Source organism: Bos indicus, chromosome 26, assembly GCF_029378745.1.
Source record: "Bos indicus isolate NIAB-ARS_2022 breed Sahiwal x Tharparkar chromosome 26, NIAB-ARS_B.indTharparkar_mat_pri_1.0, whole genome shotgun sequence".
Lineage (NCBI taxonomy): Eukaryota > Metazoa > Chordata > Mammalia > Artiodactyla > Bovidae > Bos > Bos indicus.
This window is the reverse complement of record NC_091785.1, coordinates 45,877,507-45,894,900: the sequence shown is the minus strand read 5'-3', so window position 1 is coordinate 45,894,900 and position 17,394 is coordinate 45,877,507. Positions and strand designations below refer to the sequence as shown.

At 46.6% G+C, this 17,394-nt stretch overlaps 1 protein-coding gene across 4 annotated transcripts in view; it reads right to left on the bottom strand.

Moving 5' to 3' along the window:
- DOCK1 (dedicator of cytokinesis 1) overlaps nucleotides 1-17,394 on the bottom strand; it is a 556,998-nt gene that overhangs the window by 484,892 nt on the left and 54,712 nt on the right. For 2 of the 4 annotated variants that reach the window (XM_070781087.1, XM_070781089.1), the window contains exons 2-6: nucleotides 15,980-16,063; nucleotides 8,860-8,900; nucleotides 8,597-8,629; nucleotides 5,060-5,115; nucleotides 2,521-2,617 (exon numbers count right to left, since the gene is read on the bottom strand). In XM_070781087.1, the coding sequence (XP_070637188.1) occupies nucleotides 2,521-2,617; nucleotides 5,060-5,115; nucleotides 8,597-8,629; nucleotides 8,860-8,900; nucleotides 15,980-16,063 (311 nt within the window). The remainder of the gene's footprint in view (nucleotides 1-2,520; nucleotides 2,618-5,059; nucleotides 5,116-8,596; nucleotides 8,630-8,859; nucleotides 8,901-15,979; nucleotides 16,064-17,394) is intronic. The other 2 variants (XM_070781088.1, XM_070781090.1) reach the window with 1 other exon arrangement.

Sequence of the window (17,394 nt, the reverse complement as noted above, 5' to 3'; positions counted from 1 at the left end):
ATCCAACTATTTAGATTTATAAATAGTTTTAGATTTATAAAACTAAATCTATAAATAGATTTAGGTTTATCTAAATCTGAAATTTAGATAAAATTCTAAATGTCAGGGTGCCAAAAAAAAAAATGTAACTGTGGTCATTGCTACCTTTTAAAATAATGTCTTCTCTGCATAGCTGAACTTCACACCTCCGCTCTTTATAGCATTTGACCTTCTTCTTAGGAATTTCTAGGATCCCCTCCACTCACTCAGCCTATCACGCCCTAACAGATTATTTTCTATCCTGTAAGTTCTCCTTGTTAGTATCATCCTAACCCTAAATTCCTGTTTATGTATTTATTTATTGGCCATGCCTTGTAATATCTTAGTTCCCTGACCAGGGATTGAACTTGGGGCCTAGCAGTGAAAGCACCAAATCCTAACCACTGAACCACCAAGGAAATTCAATAATCTTGACTTCTTAAATGAAAACTAATAATCAAAATTAATGGTTTATTATAAAATTATGTTTGTTTCCCTCATTAATTCTCCTTGTCTATTTTCATAAAGCATTACCAAATAACTAAAATCCTTAATATTTTCTTAATCTTGTCTATTGCCACAGAGCAGAGGGAAACAGAACATATAAAAATATTATAAGCAACAACAATACATGTGCATATATATAATAAGCATATCTCTTTGGCTTTGCACAAACCTAACAGTGTAAATCCCTAACAGGCAAAGGTAGATTTTTTTTTAAAAAAGGAAACCAGGTGATGGTTAGGAGTGTCTGTTATGGAGCTGTATGGCTAAAACTGTGTCCACTAACATATTAGTCAGCATCAGCTCCTGTTTGTTTTGCCATATTTTTGTCTAAAAATTGCTAACATGAAATATCAACTCCAAAATTGCTCAGATTTATACAAAATATTCATGGTTAACTTTACGCCTCTAGGTTTTTGAGAACATTTGATGAACAATTACTGCAACTGCTTATTACTGTGTATTTATAGGAAACCACTGTATAATCAAAAGCAATGAGGCTGCCCAGAGAGCAGCTGTGGGACTGAGAAGTCTTCTATGTTCCCCAGAAACTGATGCACGGCCTTCCCTCCAGCGTCCAAGCTTTGCGCTGACAATATTAGCAGATGAGAAATCAACACCCTTAAGAGGAATACAGACCTAACAAAAGGTAATCTTCTGCAAATATGAATTTATGTGCAAAGAAAATGCCCCCGGGGATACACAATGGAAGGTGTCAGGGCCCCAACCTGCCACATTAATAAGGCTTCTTCCACAATCCGGAGAACTGGGTATCTCACACGAAGCCAGAATGGAAACCATCTCCCTGCCTCTAAACAGACTCGCTGAGACCTGGAAGACTATGTCACTTTCCTCAAATGGTAAGAGGCACCATCTCCAGGCAAACAGTGGTAGAGAGCCCTCACCCTCTACCGCATCCATGAAGATGCAGCTGCAACAGTTTAAAAGCAGATTCTCATGTTCACGATCGACATATAAACTCAGGGAACTCCAGCTCCGGGGGCCTCGGTCAGTGTTCCACAGCCTAAAAGCAGCCCAGTTCCCTTTTCAGTACAGGGAAAGGTGAAACCCACGGTCCCTTCCTCGACGGCCACTTCACTGCCATCAGCATGGCCGCACCTGGCACAAAGCTGGTGGAAGGGCTGCGGCCCCGAGGGCGGCCAGACTATAGGGCAAGGCTCCCGAGCGTGACTCGCTCCCATAAGTTCTGCTTCTGAGGGTACCAGAAAAAGCAAAAATAATCCTTTGGCTCATCAGAGTTCAAAAAGACCTATTCTCTATTACTAAGCTCTGATTCAAAATCCCATCTTCAAACCTAGAGTCTATTATGCAGAGTGAAGTAAGTCAGAAAGACAAATATCGTATGTTAATGCCTGCATATGGAATCTAGGGGCTTCCCAGGTGGGGCTAGTGGTTAAAGAACCCGCCTGCTGATTCTGGAGACTAAAGAGATGCGGGATTGATCCCTGGGTTGGGAAGATCCCCAGAAGGAGGGCATGGCAACCCACTGCAGTATTCTTGCCTGGAGAATCCCACGGACAGAGGAGCCTGGCGGACTACAGTCCACGGGGTTACATAGACCCAGACCCTGAAGCGACTTAGCACGCATGGACTCTAGAAAGACGGAACTGATGAATCTATCTGCAGGGCAGCAAGGGAGACACAGATATAGAAAACAGAAATGTGGACACAGGAGAGGAGAAGGAAGGGGAAGGGGAGGGGGGGACGAATTAAGAGAACAGTACGGAAACATACACATTACCACACGTAAAATAGACAACCAGTGGGAATGTGTTGTGGGACACAAGCTCAACTCAGTGCTGTGACAACCCACAGGGGAAGGATGGGGTGAGAGGTGGGAGGGGGCGCTTCAGGAAGGAGCGCACATATGTTACACCTGTGGTGATTCATGCTGATGTATGGCAGAGGCCAACAAAATATTATAACGCAATTATCCTCCCATTAAAAGAAACACCCACAAAAGCCCCATCTTCTCACCACATAGAGCTGCCTCCAGATGGTAGACCATTCTCGCAGGGTCGTGGTGACCTCCTGTATGAGCGGGAGGTCGCCTGGGATGACCGTTTCATGTTGCCTGGGAGGAGAGGAAAGGGCAGAGACGGCAACAGCTTCATTAAACAGAAGGGCACCTTGTCAACTTTACACGCAGGTCATAGCACGGAGAGAAAACATGCAAATAAGACTGAGCCCACGTAGGTCTCCATACGTCTCTAAGAACGACAAGTAATTTCTATACAGAGCCCGAGAACGTCTACCTCACACGTCAAGGTAAGATGAAAGAGGCAAATAATATCCCATCAGGACGTCAAGGTCTGAGAAGTGGAAAGTGTATTCATAATATGTGTACCCATCTATTTTATAGATGTCATAAATTACCACCAATCTGTGTGGCATTAAAACACAGGCTTGGGATAAGATGATTTTTTTTTACATTTTCATCCTGCCTAAAACTCACTCTGTGATAATACACGAAGCACTTATCCTTGGCGAAATACGGGCGAGGTTACAGCTTTCCAGTGTCCACAGGCGCCCTGATCACCAATTTTGATTATCCTCTTTCCCTTGTCTCTCCACCCCAGAGAGTTAACCCTTGCCTTATTCTTGACTCCTGATCTATTTGTCCATTGCTTTTTATTCAGCAAACTGCTGTTTTCCGGTTACTTGCTCTGGGTCAGACATTGCACTAAGCAGAACTCCTAATATTTGGGACTGAGTCAGAGACCGAATTTGGTGGCTTGTGAAGTAAGACCACCTGGGCCCAGAGGCCCTGAATAGACAAGGCTCCCACACAACATGCAGTGTCCAGGGGGCACTGAGATAGGTCCCCACGGCCCGGGCAGGATCCTGACTGTAGCTCGAAATGGAGATTCAGGGCTGCAAGGACTCAGTGATTGGGGTTGAGGGGCAGGGGGTTCTCCAAGGAAGAAACACAGGAGTTCCTGAGAGAGGGCCACTCCCTCTGGAGAGGTCTGACCATGTGCACCAGCGGGAGCAGCAGGGACCAGGAAGGGGTACGTGGGAGACCACCCCTCACAGGAGTGCTTTTAAGAATAAGCCTTTGATGGGACATCCTCAGCGTCTCTCACAGGACATGACTGTTTCCCAGTAAGGATGCTGATGAAAGTGTGATTCACTTCGCTCTGTGATGTCATCCTTACAAAGCTGCTCCACTCACAGTGCGAGGACATTCAGCAGTGGCTGGGCTGCCTTCATCTCACAGAGCTTGAGTTCCGTGCGAAGCCCACTGGGCTCTTCCTGCTGGCCAGCAGGGACCTGGAGCTCAATGAGACCTCAGTTTCCCACATGGAGAGGACCTCCCTTACCCACTGCGTCCTGACCTCCGCTCTAGAGCCTTCTTACCTTCCTTCCTTAATTGGTCTGATCCGTCTCTTGGACTAAGTGCCAACTGGTTCTCAGTCTTAACCCAATGTCTGCCTGTCCACCTGTCTGGCAGGGTGTGACTCTATCTATCGAGAATCAACAGTCTCTTGCACCCTTTTCTATCACTCTTCCTAATTACATTTTACATACACTGATCTGTATACCTCAACGTGCATTTACAAAAATTATCCCTATACAGCCCAGCATCCATGCTGATCCTGATGCAAACTGATGTAAAATACATGAAGAAAATATTTTATTCAACATTGTTCACAGTAGGGTGAAAAGTTTCAAAACTTTCCTCGTTTTACTTCCCTCTGAAATTTCACCTACAAAACAATTTCTCAGTAGAAAAAAGGACCCTCTTACAGGTCATCACATTGATGCTTCTAAATTATTTCCCTCGTTTTAATGATGCACCATGGAACCTCAGAGCCCGACCCAGTCCTTCTCATATGTTCAAAGTACACTGCTTGGGAAAGCAATTTCTCAATCAGCCGCAGAGATGCCATTATGCAGTAATCATATGATTAGTAATTTTATCATTTACATATTTAATGGAGTGCAAAGATGTAGCAGAGACAAAAAGGAAAACATTTTACTGTTCCTTCTCCAAGTTCACACCTGGCTATTCATTTGCCATTCCTGCCTAACGGGTTCCTGTTCTACAAATGTCCTCTTAATGATCTTATACATCAGTTTTATGACCTCTAAGAAACATACATCACAATCAGGCAAGACGTAAATTCACACACGCCCCAACCGAACAACTGTTGCTTCACTCCCCACTGAATTTGTATCACAGCCTGCAAAGTCTTCCAGAAAAATGGATTCAGGGCTGGGGGGCTGTGCAGCCTTTGCTAGATGGGCTAGCTCACAAAGGAAGAAGCAGGAAGCTTTCCAAATCCACATGGCATTCTAGGCAGTTGGCTGTGGTTCCAGTGCTGACTGAAGACTCCCTAAAGGCTCAAAGTCATGTTGTAGACAGCTCCAGATCAGAAGTCCTCCCCTGCTAAACTCCTGTCACCCTGGATCAAAGGCACCCACTGTTCAACCCCAACGTCGCCCTGCAGAAAGCAGCAAGGTCAAATGCAATCACTACACAACTTCATTTAAACATCAAGACCAGACTCACCCTTTTCCTTCAACTATGGCTTCTTTAAGATGGATGTACGAAGCAGGAAATATACCCTTTGGGAGGAAAAGAGACAAGAGGTTGTAGCATTGATATGAATACTAACTGTCACTCAAACAGCTGTACCCCCAAAAAAGGTGGAGGTGAGGATGACTGGATCACTATGAAATCCATAAGCCTTTATGCTAAGTCACAGCATGGCACAGAAAACAAAGTGTGAAAGACGGCAACTGAATTCACGTGTGTTTCAAAGAGGCTGCAGAAGTCTTAGAAGAAAACAGATGCACACTCTGCTCGCAAAGTCCCACGGGACCTTCCAGTGTCTTCTCCGTAGGTCACACCTCATGTTGACTGTGGACACAGGCAGATCAAAAGTCAACCGATGCCTAAAAACAATTTCTGATGATGGCCTCTGACAGCTCTTCCTTTCGAAATACTAAAATTGTCATCAGAAAGTGAGTTTACACAGTCGATCATCACATACGCGCTGACTACTTACCTGACCCATGGAGACTCTCTCATCCATCTCCTAACAGAGGAGCCAGCCAATAAAATACAGCAATAAGGTACATTTCACCCACCCTGTCCGGCTCCAGCGGGGGGACATCAGTTTATCTGCAGATGGTGCTCAGCAACCCCCGAGTGAACAGCACACAAGGCCCGACAGACAATTCTGAGGGGACGGCTCCTCAGGAGGACTGTCAGTCCTAGTCACTGTACGTGAAGGGCCAGGAGCTTCCCCAAGAGTTCTGGGCCTGCTTCCTGAGCAAGCACAAGTCCCCTCCTGGAAGGAAGTAGAGGTGAGCACCTGGAGGGCAAGAGCGGGGCACTGGGCGCGGGGGTCTCGGGCAGCGTGGGGGTCTCGGGTGGCGTGGGGGTCTCGGGCAGCACAAGGCAGACAAGGTGCAGCTTCCTGAGATGCCACACATGCAGCAGAAAGTCAATCAGCAGGAACAGTCACCTGCTGTGAACACAGGAGCTTCTGACTGGGTTTCCCAGGCTTCTGACCCCAAAGAATCAACACAGGAGATCCAGAAACCACGCAACTCATCCTGCTTGGAATGGAAGCGGGCACCACTGGTCCCTGCTCCTCCTGTCTACCAAGAAAGTGGCCGCACTTCGTGTAAAAAAGAATTATCACAGAGAGGGAAGGAGTCAGACAGAAAGACGGAGGCTGGGCAACACAGAGGACCAGGCGGACCTGCTACGGGGACACCTCCAGCCACCAGGACGGATCCCGGGTGCACATTTAAGGTCAGCAGGTGAGCACTGGTTGGTAGGTGGGATACATAAAGCAATGAGTCTCGGCCATGCCCACGTCCACAGGTAGAGACACCTCTCAGTTTCAGTGAAGCTGCTTTCGACAACCATGGGGTCACAGAAGGGACAACGGAAAAATGAGGCTGGACACACCTGGAGGCTTGAAATGAGCAGCTTCTTCAGCTACGGTGATCAGGACTGGCCAGATCTAGAGCTCATTTGTGAATACCGGTAAGAGGATACTTCCAGAACACAGGGTCAGGTGCCTGGGAGCCAGTCAAGTCCCTTCTCTGCCACTGTGGGAACTGGATGGGCCAACGCAAAATCACAGCGTCTCTAAGGTGTCAGTTTCAACTGTTAATGAAGGTTTTAGATGGAATGATAAACACACCCCTACCCAGCTTTGTGAGCTACAAAGTCAGGTCTCTCCAGTGCAGGGCAGGAAGGACGAGGGCTCACGGAGGCACTGGGGAACCAGGAGACACCCCTAGTTGGGGAACGTGGTGAAAGTGAAAGTGAAGTCGCTCAGTCGTGACCGACTCTTTGCAACCCCATCGATTGTAGCCTATCAGGCTCCTCCGTCCATGAAATTTTCCAGGCAAGAATACTGGAGTGGGTTGCCATTTCCTTCTCCAGGGGATCTTCCCGACCCAGGGATTGAAATGGGGTCTCCCGCATAGTAGGCAAACGCTTTTACCATCTGAGCCACCAGGGAAGAGGTACCTGACACCAAATACCAAGCAAGCATCAAAAGTGAACCACTTCCCTGGGACATACCTGACCTGTGAAGTTGCAACTTTGTCATGGGTGGACGGGGAGTCCATGAGCCTAAGGTCGTTAATAAAGTTCTCAATTGTGGCTTTCTCAGATGAAACTGAGGTTTTCATCTGTAGGAAAACATTCTTCTTATTTTTTCTTAATTAAAGTATAGTTGATTTACAATGCTGTGCTTATTTCTGCTACACAGCAAAGTGACTCAGTTATATATTGTTCTTCATCTTCTTTTCCATTATGATTTATCACAGGATATTGAATACAGTTCCCCATGCTATATAGTAGGGCCTTGTAGCTTATCCACCCTAAGGGATTAGTTCGCATCTGCTAATCCCAAATTATGGAAGAGACAATCAGAGTGAAAACAGAACTTTCTCTGGAGAGAGCTATTCCTCCAGCCACCAGGTTGGCATAGCCCTCATTCAGACTTCAAGACGCCAGGTCATTGGATATGAGAGACTCACAGTCCAGTCTGAGCTCAGCAGCATCAGGATGGAGGTCCTGGCTCCAATCTGCAGAGCTGGCTCAGCAGGTTACCCAATTAGCATCTCTCACATCAGGACAGACTGCCCTAGAGCTCAGCCCGGACACCTCTGAAGTGACTGCTACCACAGGATGGACACCTTTCACCTGTCCAGCAAGGGCTGATTGCAGAGAGTCTGGGGGAAAAATAGAGCAAGAAGGCCCTGCACTTGGACAGCTGGCCTTCAACAGCCTTAGTCACAGGCTCAGGACCACAGAAGGAGCCCAGCCCAATAAGGAGATAATGAGATGCCAAGTTAAGAAACAAAAGCAAAAGGAACCATGTGTCAAGCATAATTAGATTTTATAAGGTAACGTGGACAGCCTAACCACAGCTTAGAGTGAAGGGAACAGCCATCATTAGGTTCTGTGAAACTAAGAATGGAAAAGCCACAACAGAACCACGCACGGGTGTGTCCATGGCAATGATCACGGTGTAATTGCACGTCTTCACCCCAGAAATTCAAACAACCACGCATGCAAACTGTCCAGGAGGCAGAACCTCTTTCTTCGGCCAGCAGACGTCAGTAGTATAAAAATAATTACAAGCAAGAAGGGAAGAAGCCGGCATGAGCGCTGTAGATCTGCTAATTTATCATTAAGGATAATGCAAAACTGAAAATTGTAAGCGGTAGTCAGTCTACCCAGATCATTCTCTTACACAACCTGTTCTTCAACAGGATGCAGAATTCTACCAGGAAAAGAAGGTCCCAGCTCTCAGGACAACAGGTTAACATCATCCCACACAGCCCAGCCATTCACTCATAGACACGAAATGACAATTTCTACATATATATGCTGTTCAGAAAACCATACGGGGGAGGGAGGGATGACTTAGGAGTTTGAGATTAACATATATTCACCACTTTATGAAACAGACAGCCAACAGCAATACTTGTTCCAACCAAGCACAGTATGGAACTCTATATTCTGTAATAACCTGTAATGGAAAAGAATCTATAAAAGAATAGAAATACATACATGTGTGTATAACTGAATCACACTGTTGTATACCTGAAATGAACACAACATTGTAAATCAACTATACGTCAATTAAAAAATAAAGGTTTTTTAAAAAATTTTTTAAAGAAAACAATTCAGGGTAGCCTACATTTCATAAATTCTCTTAATTCAGAGAAAGAGATATATAAGGACAACTCTTAGGCTCCATGAGATAGAACTGATTTCTTCTCCTAGGGTGATTTATGAAGGGATATGCACTGTGGTTAATAACAGGGACTTACCTTCTTAGACTTTTTTCTTAAGGTGTAACCTCTGTACCACCCTAAACAAACACAAAGGTGAGATAGTTAGTACAAGGGACATTACAGGGTCCTAAACAGCACCTACCCACTGCCTAGAACTCACTATCTGCAGAACCACGGGAGTCAGCCTGTCATAGAATTCAGTCATCCTAAGGTTTGCAGAGATGCTTTGGGGGTTTGTAGAGATCATCTCAAAACCAGGCGTGAAGCCTTGGCAGGGGGCTTCACACAAAGATCTCCAGCTCCTTCGTCTCCATCGGCCGCACATGGTCCTGAGGGTGGCAACCAGCTCCAGGAGAAGAAGCCGCCCTTTGACCACGGAGCCCTGGGCAGGATCCGGGGTGCGCGTTTTCCTGTCTGTCCCTCGGCCGGATGGAGCGGGGTCACTGCCAAGCACACATACCAACACCCTCAGATCATCAGCAGCGGCAGCACAACAGAAATCCTATTGAGAGCCGACTTCCTCCCCCTTCGAGATGGAGGGGGGTCTGGGGGTTGCCGTGCAGCAGTCACATCGCACAAAGTGCTTCTGTGGTGAAGACTCAGCCCCCAACAGGAAGCACCAGGCCCAGGAACACGGGCCCACCTACCCCCTCGGGGGCTGGCCTAGATTCAAGTTCCCATTCTCTCCGCGTGGGAGGGCAAGCAAACAGCAGAAGACAGAGGGAAATGCCCAGTGGAAGAGACATTCAATGCTGGGCAGGATCTGACCACACCCTCAGCCCCTCCGATCAGGCTGAGGGCAGAAATCGTTCCTGCCAATGCTCAGGGGTCACTCACGGCTGGTCACTCACCTCCCAATGACTCTGCCACACACTGAATGTCTCCAGAAACACTTTGAGGGTGCTTCAGGCCACCTCGCTCCAGGAGAGGCAATCAAAAGCCTAGACAAGTTCCACTGTGCTCCCCAGGAGCAGAAGGACATCAGCCCCCAACAGAATGACAAAAAGACTGGGAAAGCACCAGCTGGGTCAGCTCCCAGAGACTAACTAAATACTAGGGTTTTAAAGAAGGCCGAGCACTGAAGAATCGATGTTTCTGAACTGTGGTGCTGGAGAAGACTCTTGAGAGTCCCTTGGACTGCAAGGAGATCAAACCAGTCCATCCTAAAGGAAATCAGTCCTGAATATTCATTGAGAGGACTGATGCTGAAGCTGAAACTCCAATACTTTGGCCACCTGATGTGAGGAACTGACTCTGAAAAGACCCTGACGCTGGGAAAAACTGAAGGCAGGAGGAGAAGGGGACGAGAGAGGATGAAATGGTGGGATGGCATCACCAACTCAATGCCCATGAGTTTGAACAAACTCCAGGAGATGGTGGAGGACATCACATGCCAGAGGAGCCTGGCGTGCTACAGTCCACAGGGTTGCAAAGAGTCAGGCACAACTTAGCGACTCAACAAAGTCACCAATAATAAAGTAACAAACAGTCAAATGCTGGAAATCAGGGATGCGTGAACGAAGATGCCCAGAAACTGCAAATGGACCTGTATTCCACCAATGACCAGACACCTCTCATAAAGCAATGACTTAACAACCAGAGGAGGAGTGGAAGCAGGAAGGGATGGAGTTAAAATCCTCCAGGGATTATGAACAGAAGCTTTCTGAGCATTCAGAAACGAAGCTGCAAATCGCCAGGAGCCTTGCGAAGGATTTGCTAAGACCAAGATTCAACCAGTGAACCCACTTCATTCCTGACAAGGCGACTACACGGTGATAACGGAGCACGGTGGACCCAATGTCGAGGTCTCAGGGCGCATTTGGAGGATTATCTCCTGATAGCCCTCCACCGTCTCCTGGGTGGTTTCCATCTGCCCAGCCCACAATCGGTGCCCACCTGGGTCAGTGTTCACAGACAGAAATGGGAGAAGACAGAGGGTCGATGCAGTAAGCTGTTCAGAAGGCCATATTTAATGTAGAGGACTGCCCATTTTCCTGTGATTTTATCCCTCCCATATTTTCAGTGTTACCATGCCCTTTCTTTCCTGAAATTGACATGGGATAAATGTCCCAGAACATCTAAGGAAATACTTCTAAGGGACGAGAAAAAGACAGAGCCCAAGACAAAAATAAGCAAAGTTTATAAACACTGTGGAGAAGAAACCCAAAAGAATTACATATGTATGAAGAGATGCTCAAACTTACTAATAACCAGATTGAAACACATATTAAATCGACAGTTTAAAACACAATTCACTAGAGTGAGGAAAATTCTAACGCTGCAGGAGTCAGGCAGCCACCGGCACAGAGGAGGGGAGTGTAGACAGCATGACCAGTGTGGGCAGGACCCTTCTTCCCCGAAGTATCCATCCCCGCACCCCGGAGCTGCCGCGTATCCAAAGACACTCGCACACCTACTGCGCTCCGTGGGGCAGACGCAGGAGGCAGGACAGGTGCCCATCACTGGGAGGGTGGCTAGTGAAACGTGAGGGTCACACAGAGCACTGAGCGCCGGAGACTGCAGCCTTACCAACAGGGCTGTGTCTCAGAACACAGCACTGAGAAACAATGTAAACACAGAAGGAGTGCTTGCGCGTGTTACTTGCTCAGTTGCGTCCGACTTTTTGTGACCCCATGAACTGTAGCCCTCCAGGCTCCTCTGTCCATGCCATTCTCCAGGTAAGAATACTGGAGTGGGTTGCTAGGCTCTTCTCCAAGGGATCTTCCCATGCACTGTGCAGGCAGATTCTTTACCATCTGAGCCAAATGAGCACTACAACCACATTTATATACACAGAAATATATGCGTGCCAGCCAGTGCAGGCGACACAAAAATTCACTTCAAACACAGCAGAAGGGTTTCCCAGGAGGGACTAAAAAAAGATGAGGAGCCTTTTTCTTTTCGTTTATGATAATAGATGGTGGTTTCTCTTTTAACACCTTTCCCAAGCAAAAGGAAAACCTAGGGTTTCCCTTCTCAAGAATTTTTGCATGCGTTATTCCTTCCAGCAACTGAGCCCCCAGACTATGTGCCAGAGGTCTCACCAGAGAGAGCAAATGTAGAAACATTAGACCCAATTATTTCTAACCTCCAAGAGCAGATTCCCCTAGGACAAGCAAGGTTCAAACCACGAGCAAGGGCAGAGACTGGGGATCAAGGACAGAAGACAACCCCTCAAAGGCTTCATGGAGGGCAGCAGGGGGACATGAGAGGATGACCTGGCTGCTGCTCTGGGGGGGACAGGCCAGGCACAATGAAGCCAGGAGCAGGGAGATGCATGGCTCGTTGAATTAACAAGCTGACTCCCTTCTTCCAACCAGGCCTCAACCAACCAGCTCCAAACAAGACACACCCAGCTCCCCAAGAGACACCCGCCCAACGGCAAGAAGAGGTCAGACGTGGTCCTCAAAGTCAGGGAGGGCCCCATCCAGCCCAGGAAGACGGAAGCCACATCCGTGCACATAGCAGAGCGTTTCCAGCAGAAGGACCAGTGCGCGCACACTCAAGCGCAGGGCGGGTACCAGTGAAGACAGGACCAGGCAGAGCGGAGGAGGGGGGCGGCGTCAGAGAGAAGCCCAGGGAGGATCACTCAGACAGAGTCTTTGAGGATGGCTCCAGGTTATAGTTAGGAGGAGAAGGGGGGTGGCGGGTGGGCAGAGCAGCCTCTGCAAAGATCTGCTCACACAGCATCTGAGAAGCCCCCAGCAGCAAGGCTAGGACACACCTGAGGAAAAGGCTGGGGCTCAGGTGAGACAGGGGCTTCCCAGGCAGCGCAGTGGTAAAGAATCCATCTTTCAGTGCAAGAGACACGGGAGATGCTGGTTCGATCCCTGGGTCGAGAAGATCCCCCGGAAGAGGAAATGGCAACCCACTCCAGCATTCTCACCTGGGAAACCCCATGACAGAAGAGCCTGGTAGGCTACAGTCCATGGAGTTGCAAAGAGCTGGACATGACTTAGCAACTACACAGCAATAACCAGGGGTTGGGAATCCGCCTGCCAGTGCAGGCGACGTGGGTTCAATTCCTGGTCCCGGGAGATGCCGCCTGCCGCAGGGCAACTAAGCCCAGGCACCTCAACTACTGAGCCCACGCGCTCTAGAGTCTGGGATTCACAAGAGAAGCCACTGCAACGAAGGGCAGCCGCCAGTCGCTGCAACTAGAGACAAGTCCACGCAGCAATGAAGACCCAGCACAGCCAAAAATAAACAAAACCAGAAGCATTTTAAGTAGTTTAGGAATTGCCCTTTAAAAAAAAAAAAAAAGGACCTAATGCTACACATTGTCCTTATTAAAAAGGAGAAATAGACAGAGCCAAGCAGCGGGAGACTGCCGCGTGATCCTGAAGACAGAAACCAGGGCGCCGCACCTGCGGGCAAGGAACGCCAATGAGGACAGCAAAGGAGCAGAAGGCTGGAGTGACCCGTGGGGCGGCCTTGCATTCTCAGCCCTGCCGACCTTGACCTGGAGCCCTTAGCCCCCAGAACAGTGAGAGAACACATTCCTGTTGTTTAAACGCCCCACCATGCAACACTTGTTACCTCCGCCCCAGGACACCCAGAGGCGGTCTTCACAGGACCTGGAAAGAAAAGGGATGAAGGTGTGTCGTGGAAGAAAACAGATGATGATCACTTTGAAAAATCCGAATCAAGTTCGAGCGCTGCGTTTTCATCACAAGAGCACTTTCCTAATCTGGGTGCAATGCTGCCCTGTCCCTCAGCACAGCATACACCCCTTGGAGATCCTTCTGGAAATAAGCAGGTGGCAGGACCTGCGCCTGCTTGGGCACTGGAGAGTCACTTTATCAACACCAGGGACCTGGGTTCACTTCTCCTGTCTGACTGACCCTGGACCCTGCTTATAGGCAGGGACATAGGCAGGGGTCCTTATAGAAAGGACCCCCCAAAGTTCCGTCCACCTCCACGGTGACCTGGAAAGTTCTTTTCTTTGCTCTGTGCTCCAAGCCTCCATGAGCCTGAGACGGACAAATTATCCATAACTTGCAGGTAAATGTGTTCTCTGAACCTGAATATAAGGAGTGATCATCTAGAAATTATATTCTCTGGAGCAATCCTAGCAGTATCCTACCCTGAACAGGATCACAAAGAAAAGGGAAATGAAATTTGACAAACAAATAAATTTTCTTAGGGGGAAAATGTGGAAGGGGCTGAGAAGAAAAGAAGAGAATGCCACAGGCTAACACAATCCACAAAATTTAAACAGAATGAGAGCAAAGAGCAGGAAAACAATTATTCCATTGTAATCCAATGACAATTAAGTCACCAAGTTTCCCAAAAGCAATGCGTTCCCCCCACGCATTTCTCTGATTGGATTTTAACTAAAACCAAAAAGGCTGTTGTCAAAGAAGGGGAATTGGTTTTCCATTACAGGGTCTTTACAAAGACTGGAATATTGTAATCAACACTTGGAAGATGGATGAGCCCAGAAACCAAATGCTCACTGAAGACTCCTTTATCATGATGTTGGCCAAAATGTCGATGCCTGCCACCATTTTCGTTTAAGTTAAACGTACAAAAAGGATCACTGACTTGCCGAAGGAGTCTCCTGTTTAAAGAGCGCATTCTTCCTATGAAGCAAAGAAACAGAAGTCACAGCCCCCACTACCCGGGGTTGCACAGGAAATTGCTATCTGTTCAGGAATGACGTCACTGTCCACTGTTTATTAACCAGGATTTCAAATGCAGCTGACCCGGGGCAGAAATGAAAAAAAAAAAGATATAAGCGCGTTCTTCACCTGAGATCAGAAAAGTGTCTGAGATGAGAGGTTTGATCCTTAACCTCTAGCTAATTTCTCCGTTTCCTTCCAGCCACTGGCCATATAAACTGGGGGCAGATAAGGCGATCCAACTGTCAGCTGTAAAAACTGAAAATAAGCAGAGGATACCCACGGGCAGCTACTCGTTCACACAGTAAGGAGTATGTCTATTTCTGCATCATATCCGCTTCTAAGCTTACGCCACGGAAGCTGATTTCCACCCCCAGTGGGACATTTTTTAGGGTAAAAGGTGCAAATGGAATGGAATTCTAAGCCAGATGAGGAAGTAAGGGACACAAACATGGGTGTTTTAATGAGTTTGTGTTTCTCCAGGTACACGGGAGCAAGCTGCAGCTTGCCTGATGCAGAAGCTGAACGAGGCATCACTCATGTGCAAAGAGGATTCCGAAGACTGAGTGTGAAGTTCAATCTGTGATTACTACAGGATGTCTGCAATTTTCTCGCCCCGCATCTCCAGCCCACCTCCTCCCGGGAGGGGTCTGGCTAAACCCGATCTGAAAGCAATTTTGCTGTTGGAATTACCAATTTTAATCAGTTCTCTTTATTCCTTTGTTACATGGGAGTTACCCTTCCAACAGGAAATAGAGCCACCAGTGCCACAAGACAACCTCACAAAACATCCAGATGTCAAGCCCATCACTGCTTCTTCTCTGTGCAGCGATAAACCGCAGCATGAAATGAAAGGGGTCCCGTTTTAATGATTTGCGAAACACTAATACGAAAACCAACAGCCTGAAAAACCATGGACACTGGGAAACCACTGTCCCCAACAAGGGTATTTATGGGATAATTACAACAACTGCTTCACTGGACCATATCGCACACAGCGGCAACAATCTTTGTTCACCCCTCAGAAAATGGGGTCACAGATTTTTTTAAAAAGGATTTAAGACATGATAATTTTGGTTCCTCTCAGGAAATTGTTAACAAGTCTAAGTGAGAACATAAAAAGTCTTACCATTCACATCAAACACCTCAAAACACTAAGCCAAACACTAAACTAACCTTAAATGTATTTAAAAAAAAAAAAAAACTTTTTTCAAGCAGTTATGAACAGTCAAGATGTATATACATTCATTTGCAAAGAAAGGAAACAACAGTGTTTTAAAATAAGGAAAATGACTATTTCAACAGAAAACTTCAGAGGTTAAAAATTTAGGAGTTTAATTTTAAGTTCATCTTAATTTTTTTTTTTTAATGAGTTCAATAACAGAAAACCTCACCACTGCCCGCTCCTGACACTGTGCAAGAAAACCAGAAGTTAAGTGCTTTCCTAACAAGGTAATGATTGGCCCATTAGGTACTGAAAGTGTCCTAACCACACAAAACATAAAAGGAAACACACCAAAATAAATACGCACCTTCGTATGTTTCCAGGATGTGCACAGCGTCTCCTATTTGTAAAGAAAGTTCATCCGCTCCCCGTGCATCATAGTTATAAAAAGCTGTTCAGAGAGAAAACAGCAAAGAAGCTATTAGTAAAGGTGAGATTATGCTGGCTTGTTTTTCCTGTTTTTAAGACTGAAATATTCTGCCTTTGCCTGGATCATCCTCTCTGATATCCACAAAAGGAGCCTTTTCTTTCAAGGGTCCTCAGTTTAAGTAGAAGAAATTCTTAACCACTTATAACACCAGACAACCACAAGTGGTTTATTGTGGTAAAATGATGTGAAATTTGCCTTTTTAATCATTTTTAAGTGTACACTTCAGTGACGTTACATTCATAATGTTGAGCTGCATTACCACTATCAATTTCCAAAACTTTTTCATCACTCCAAACAGAAGCCCTATAACCATGAAGCAATAATTCTTCACCCCTCCCCCTGTCCGCCCCTGATAACCTGTAACCTACTTTCTGTCTCTATAAATCTGATTGCTCCTGCTGACCGGAGCAGGAATCATAGAATATTATCCTTTTGTGTCTGGCTTCTTCTGTGCTGTGCTGTGCTTAGTGGCTCAGTCATGTCCAGCTCCTTGTGACCCCATGGACCATAGCCCGCCAGGCTCCTCTGTCCACAGGGATTCAGGCAGGAATACTGGAGTGGGTTGCCATGCTCTTCCCAGATCTTCCCAACCCAGGGATCGAAACCAGGTCTCCCACATTGCAGGCAAATTCTTTACCATCTGAGCCACCAGGGAAGCCCAAGAATACGGGAGTGGATAGCCTTTCCCTTCTCCAAGGGATCTTCCTGACCCAGGAATCAAACCAGGGTCTCCTGCATTACAGGCGGATTCTTCACCAGCTGAGCTACCAGGGAAGCCTGTGGCTTCCTGTTTTCAAGGTACATGCACATTATTCCATGGATGAAAACCTCATTTCTTTTCACAGCGGAATAACATTTATAATAGGAAGAAAACTGAAGCTATTGTCAACAACATTTCAATTATCACTTCATATACTACCATATATTTCCATTAACGGACTTTTCTACTAGATGACTTTTTCCTGTCGATGAGTCAATGACATGTGGACTGAGAATTCCTTGAAAATCAAATTGATTTTAAAAGTATCATATAGCCAAAGTTGCTATTAAGTCAAAAAAAAAATTACAAAGAGGCAAAAATATGTCTTATGTTAAGAAGAAATCCTTCAAAGGGACAATACACAACACATGTCTGAAATCCCAAACGTTTATCTGACATAAAGCAGTTCTGTTCCTCCTCGCTGAGCATGCAAAAGTCATCCCATTAAATTCAGGTCATGCTTTTGCTCAAGAATGGAGATAAAGGGAAATATCACAGTGAAAAAAGGATGTTTACGACTCCCAAATATTCA